This window comes from Photinus pyralis, unplaced genomic scaffold, assembly GCF_008802855.1.
Source record: "Photinus pyralis isolate 1611_PpyrPB1 unplaced genomic scaffold, Ppyr1.3 Ppyr1.4_LG8, whole genome shotgun sequence".
In the NCBI taxonomy this organism is placed as follows: Eukaryota; Metazoa; Arthropoda; class Insecta; order Coleoptera; family Lampyridae; genus Photinus; species Photinus pyralis.
Window position 1 is genome coordinate 21497169 of NW_022170819.1, and position 7131 is coordinate 21504299.

General features: G+C 37.5%; 1 protein-coding gene across 1 annotated transcript; it reads right to left on the minus strand.

Moving 5' to 3' along the window:
- Positions 1-626: 626 nt before the first annotated feature.
- Positions 627-1477, minus strand: LOC116179278 (cytochrome c oxidase subunit 6A1, mitochondrial-like). Its single transcript, XM_031499031.1, has 3 exons — positions 1316-1477; positions 959-1269; positions 627-915 (listed from the first exon to the last, which is right to left on the minus strand). The coding sequence occupies exons 2-3, from the start codon at positions 1101-1103 to the stop codon at positions 686-688; spliced, it is 375 nt and encodes a 124-aa protein (XP_031354891.1). The 5' UTR covers positions 1104-1269; positions 1316-1477; the 3' UTR covers positions 627-685.
- Between the last annotated feature and the right edge of the window lie 5654 nt (positions 1478-7131).

The following is a 7131-nucleotide window of genomic DNA, read 5'->3' on the forward strand; positions in this document are numbered from 1 at the left end:
AGGTAAAAAGGGTTAATAGGAAAGAATTCAGTTCATGGTCGACTGGACATGGAAACTCAACTGCGGTAATAAGAGTCTCGGGTTCGAATCCAGGTTCGGGCGTAGATATTTGTAAATGTCCACTCAAAAATAAAGACCAAAAATAATTAAACAGCTAAACTCACAAATATACCTGCTGGCCAGCTAATTAAATTTATCTTAGTAATCAATGTGAGAAGTAATCCTAAATGAAGGAGTCTAAAACATTAAATAAATAATGTGAAGTAGGTTTTGTTTTATCTGCTTATCAGTCGGCGTCTGCGGAAGGCAACGATTCCTGCGCTACTATTATCGTTTTTAATTATTCGTTTATTCCCCAATTACTTTGGCGCTACTATTTTTTACATATACGCGCTTAAAACAATTCTATTCTGCTAAGATAAACGCGTGTTCAATCCGGCAAAAGCTGAACCGCTCTTCTCGGGTTCACACTTGAATCCCTTTTTCTCGCACGCGGGAGACCACAAGGATATTTTGGGATTTATTCGAGCGCGTCAGATGAAAGTAAGGTGGGTTGACTACGTGTTGGAAAGTGTGCATTTCATTACTCTGACGATTTGAGCGTGACTTGAGGGAGTGGAACTTAAAAGATTCAAAAATTGCATTTTATTACCCCTAAATTTACACATAGTCGAGCTATATAGTATTATTCTTCATCTTCGTAACCATCGGGTAACGCGTTCGTACGCGGATTATGAAAGAACGTCTTATTCCCGTCGCCCCAAGGGTACCTTTTGGTCCTCAGTCTCAAGTACGAATACTTAACAAATTCCGGCCTCTCCGGCTCTTCCTTGTCGCAAAAAGTGCAGACGGCCGTCACGGCCACCGCGGGCACGCAGAGTAGGAAAAAGATCCTCTTGTAGATCTTGTGCCCTCCTAAAGGTTTACTTGGAGACGAATTCCGGCGGTTTACACTCACCTTCGGGGTACGGGTGGTACGAGGATGGTCCGTAGATGATTTCTTCGGCGGGAGGTGGACATGGTGGTGGGCATTTCGACGGGGTAGGCGGCGGTTTACATGTCGACATTGTTCTTAGAATTCTGGTAAGGGGAAATCGAGACATTTCGGCTAAAGATTCTGTTTAGATCTCGCCACTTTCCCAAGGAGTGAATTTAAAAGTGTCTCCGATCGCTCCAAGTCCAAACCGGCAAGGAGTAGGGTAATTATTCGGTTTAGTGCGAACAGTATGGCCAGACACAGGAAAATATTACGATACAAGGCTGACGGTTCTGAAAATTCAGCGTTTAAGTATTGTAAACGATTAGTAGTGGATACCAGGCTTATTGCATTCCTCTTTCGCCAAATTTTCTACCGGCGGTTCTGGAGATGTTGTTTGCTTGCCGTCATGTACCTTGGTTCTTCCTAGAATTAAGGAAAATAATTTCTCAAAACTCAAATTTTGCATAATTCGATCGAAAATCTGAAGTTTGTTTTTTTGTTTCAATATCACTGGAAAACATGGATGCTTGATAAACGATTTCTGTGTTGATGGGGAGCTGGGATGGGTGCCATCTGAGTTGGATGAGTTTTTACTCATGTCCTGGCTGTGGGTCTTCTTCCATGTATAGGAGGATCGTTCCTTATATGCTCTCGAAGGAAGTCCAGAATGTTGTATTCTTCCTTCCAATTTCTTCGGATTTGGGCAGTCCCTACAAAGTCTTATTCCAAGTAAGTGGTGGTGTAGAGTTTGATGGCGAGGAACAGCCGACTTCCGTCGCATATTATTGGCGTTGAGAGCACATCCCTTCCTTGTACTAGCCTACTCTTGACGTGGAGAGCCCAGTTAAGTCGCGTGTCAAAAATGACTTTTAGATATCTGATGTTGGATCTCCAGGGGATTGCCGTACCACAAACCCCGATTTTGGCCGTGGTACTCAATGTATGCCTGAAACCATACTGTTCTTCTGGTAGAATTTGCTCGGTGACAGGCAATTCCTCTAATCTGGATTTGATCATTTTTCGGCTGTTCTCCCAATACATGGTAGCAGACTGATGGGGCAGGGTTGTTCCTGGGTTTCCCCTGTTGGTGGATGAACACTATCTCAGCCAATTTCCATAGAGCAGGTAAATAGCGCAGCCAGAGTATGGAGTTATTTGGTTATATTGACGATCTCCTTCATTGAGCTGCTGCGATTAATAATTTGGTCGTTTAGGTCCTTTGATGAGTGTTCCTGTCATTTTCCAGTAGGACTTGGATTTTTCATTTAGGCTATCGATTTTTGCATCTTATTTTGACTGCCAGAATTTGTTAAGCTCTTCTTTAACCTGTTGCTCCGGTCGTCGTCGGGAGCTAGCGTGGTTCTAGCCCTTCTGAGTGCCCTATTCTTGTCCCTGATCAGAGATTGTTGGGGAGCGACTAAGGGTCCCTTTTTTTGCATGGCCACCTCACTATTATGTAAATTACATATCACTTATTTAAGATTAGAATATAAAAACCAGAAAAACCAAGATACTTTGAAAAATATCAGAGATAGGTATAGGACATTATTATCAAAAGTTGAAGGTTTTTGGAGGAGCTAAAATATGACAGAAAAATATACAGGGTGTTCCATTTAAAAAAAGTGAGATTTTTTAATATGCAGTTTTGCAAATTTGTACCTACCAAAAAAACACCTTGTAAGCTATTTTTTTAATGTTTCATAGTAGATGTATTTATTTGACTTTTACTTAACCCAAGATAAAAGATATAAAACCTGGAATCAAAAATTAAGTAATAATTTTGACAAAAATATGCAAATGCCAAATTTTTCTTACAAATCGAATTATCTTTAAAACTACTAGTTTTTCGGATATTAACCATATAATAAAAAAGACGTACAATTACACGAAGAATTCAAAAATGCATTCAAATACAGGGGGTTCTATTTAAAAAAAGTACCATTTTGGCGCCCTATTTTGTGGGCGCACCCTGTATAATTCCAAATATTTTTAAAATGTGGAGAATATTCAACCATATCATAATACAAAAGCGCTCTATCGAAAAATCTTATCTTCAAGGCATTAAGTTACTCCGCGTAATCGTTGACTCACCCTGTACTACTGAATTCGGTTCATATATCCCTAATTTTATTCCTTTGTGCCTACACAGACTCAGGTCACCGATTCTAAGTTGTCTCCAATTACAAAGACCGATTCATTAATACAGCATGACAGAGCATTCGCCCATGAAAGGTACGAAACCACTTTTTTCGTTTGTAAAAGCAAAATCTACCTAAATAAAGGCATTCCGTACATAATATTAGGCGCCCTAATTTTTATTTAAACTATATAAAGGGCCAAGGAGTAATGAAGTGGTAGGGTAGCATTAATTAATTATGTTAAGGCGACCGGAACGTAATACGCTTACAGAGCCATTTATATTTTCAAGATTAATATTTAGTCGTCACTAATATTGTTTGCGAGCACAAAGGAAACGCGCCTCTTTCGCCTTGCCTAATAATTATTGCATAAACAAAGGAGCTGACGAACTTTGATGAGAAAAATGAAGTAAAAATGTATAAAGGGAATTCTTAACCCTTACAGTGTTCACAAAGCGAAATTCTTCATTTAAATTCGTGGCTATTGATTAAACATTCTATTTAACCATCAAAAAACTGCGCTCGGTCTTAAATATTGTAGTCTTTCGCCATCAATTGGGTTAAAAATTCAATTAAACGTAAAAATGGGCAACTTTAAATTCTTAATGAGTAGCCATATTGGTTTATGGTCTCCTTAAATGTTGACAATTACAATTACCGTTAGTCCAGATTTTTTACCATGCTGTAGGTATCCAAGGATTCCTGCATGACGTCGGCTTCATCCTGTCAGGTCGGTATCCTCGATGATGGTACGAGTAGCCCTTTCAGAAGGTATAAACTGGCTCCAGTCAGCGTTACCAATAAAAATGGAAATGTCACTCGCCCCCAATCCCAAATCAACTGGTCCCTGTAGTCTTGTAGTGGTATTCCTCGCCAGGTCGAAGATCGCAAATGGCAACCACCCGCTTATATTGCTTTTCCCGGCGAAATTCCACAATTGACGTTTGGTGAATCCACAGACACTAATTGCTCCCGAATATATAATTTAAATAATGAATGATTTAAATCCCGCCGTCGGGTGTGTAATTTCGACAAACGATTAAGTTACTTACCGTAACGTGTCTCTTTGCAACTATTAAATTTGCATGTCTCTCTCGACAATCGTGCGTTCAGCTATTTATATAAAATTGAAAACGGAACAAACGCAACTACTGAGTCTAGCGTGCCTTTTAAACCAATCAAAAACCCGCATTTCTTGTTTCTATGCAAATTTCGGCTCCAAAAAAAGGAACCAAGGTCGCTGCTACAACATGCCTGCCTACGTTTATCGTTAGTAATCAATGTCACCTGCTGCGCTTACAAAAAGGGTGTTTGTAATTTAACTCGTATGTGAATTATTATTATTATTATTAACTTTTGTAGTACACCAAGTGTTTATATTCTTTTTGTTAGTTTTGCAATGTAAAATTATAGCCATCGCGTTAAATAGATGGCTGCTAATTACATCCAGCTTCAATATTTGTGGGTTTGCGGATAATTGAGTCGATCCTTTAATGGATCGCCCGTTTTGTCATAATATTTGCTTGTTATCATTATACAGGGTCTACTGAGTATTATAAATTAGTAACCAGTTATGAGAATTAATTAATTACATGTATGTATTTGCTATGTCAGTAACGTAACGAAAGAAGTGCCTTGTGTACCTACTTCTGAATCCCTAAAATTGAAGGATTAGGTTGAATTTTCCGGATAAGGACGGGGAAAGTGGGCAAATATAAACTAATAGCGCTTTAGATCAGGAAAAAAGTATGGAAAAGGCCAAAAAAGTGACCGAATATAATGGGGTGTTATGGGCCCCACGTTGGGTGCCAAATAAAAATGATATGTGACATGGCAAACGATCAAGTACAGGTACTTACAAACCTTTAAAAGAATTAGTTGGAAGTTTTCTCTGCTGCAACAAATTTTTCGATTTTCGATTTTGAAGTACATTTTATTAATGTAAAAAATTCAGCAGCCTCTGAAATTCCAAAGAATTAATTAACAAATTTTTAATGAAGACCTGGGTACGAAATAGGAAAATTTAACTTGAGAACTCTTATCTGGGTCACAATTTGGGTTCGATTAATCACTAAACCAACCATTTACAGATGGAAGTCAACTCTAATGACCTGAAAGAAAGCGTGGCACTCAGAGTCAGATGAAACACACCACGCAACAAGCGATCGATAGAACAAATTAATTACTTACAGTGCTAATAATCTTTTTATCGCAAAACCAGATATACTTTTACAAAACGCAACGCAATTATGCCAGATGTCTTTAATCTTAAGTTTAAATTGAACAATAAAATAAACAAATACTAAATGATTATTTCAACAAATTAAATAACAAACTCTAATACAAAAACAAACTCGAAAATTTTTTTTAAATCAAATGAGGACCACATTTAGACTTAGCAAAAAATGAAATTCACAGACAGAGTGTCCCATCGTTATTGCAGGTGACGAAGCCAAATAAAACGTCCGCTTGCCGTAGTTTACACAACAATGTATAAAATTAATAATTAATTAATGGAATCCCAACATCGATGCCGATGAGATTATTAGTGAAGTTCGCGTTTCTTAAATTTCATGTTATATATTTTGTACAAGTGAGGAACAAATGTTACAGTAGTAGTACAGTAGTACTAATTTTTGACATTTGAATGTTACAAAAATTGGTCCTTACAATAAATTTCGCTGCCGGCCCGTGTGGTGCAGCTCTGTGGTGCTAAGGGTCCCTGATCCGAACCCATTGTAAATGTATAGTGGGTTGGGTTGGTAGAGCAGCCTTGTCTGAAACCCCGCCCACTGAAAAATAAAGACAACATTTTTGCTTAGCCTATATAAATACGTGTTAACTGATTTGTACTATGTGGTAAATAAATAATGTGGTATTGTTATATCCAAAACTTAATGTTGGTAAATTTATCACATGAAAATTTGTGAACTCTGTGCTCTGATAAAGCGCCAGTTTTAGATATCCAATCAAGATCAAAATTGATACGTAAGCTAAATCATACCTTTAGATCAATAAATACTGTACAATGCAGGCAATACATCGTCTGATTTATTTATGATGCAATCAATGAATAATTTCATGTAATTTTCATAACCGACAAATCTTAATGAATTGCAACCAATTGTTCAAAACATCAGGCATCATTTTTGGGAAACGATGTCATTTAGTAAATCTGTCCTGACAAATTGCCACACACGTTACGTTTCAACTTGCATGGTGGTAATTAACTGTATACATAATTATTGTAATAATGAATCGTAAATATGTATAAAACAAAAAAGTCTTAAATCAACCCACGCAAACTGTGCGCCATCTATTGAATTCTCTCCAAACTTATTGTATTTTTTCTCAGTTGTTCCCCTGTAGGATTCCCATCTAAGTTTGTTTGTTCTGGGACCTTTACTGAAGAGGAAGAAAATATTTCGTAGGAAAATGAACTGTAAGAAGGGATAAAATTTAATGCAGAAAGGTACATAGTGTGCACTCTAACGACAAGACAAAGAAGTAAGTAAAAAAAAACCTCTAACACTAGAACAGCCTCTAACGGCATGACTACAGGTAATAAGAAATTTATGCTGAGATAATAACAAATTTACTACAGGAACAATTGGATTACAAAGGAGATACCTAGATGGCGTAAGAATATAAATAAGAGCACAATCAAAGAGCTACTTAAGCGGAATTTCAATGAGAAAAGAAAATAACGTTACAGGCTGACTGCCCAAAACAGCGTTTAAAACTGTCTGGGCACGACCGAAAAAAGCCACTTCGATATACGGCAAAAAGCTTCGTTTTTCGTTATGGTCTCGTATTTAAAGCATATCCTCTCTTCCAACGTACAAATCTCCTTTTATAAGGTTTCGTAAACAAATCTCACCCTGCAGCGTCAGAACCTCGATATTGCGATGTCCGAAACCCAATTTCACGGGCCTAAAAAAGAGAACTACCAGAAAAATATTTAATTGTAGCTAGCGGTACAAAATGGTAAATATGCAACTATCGTTTCTACGT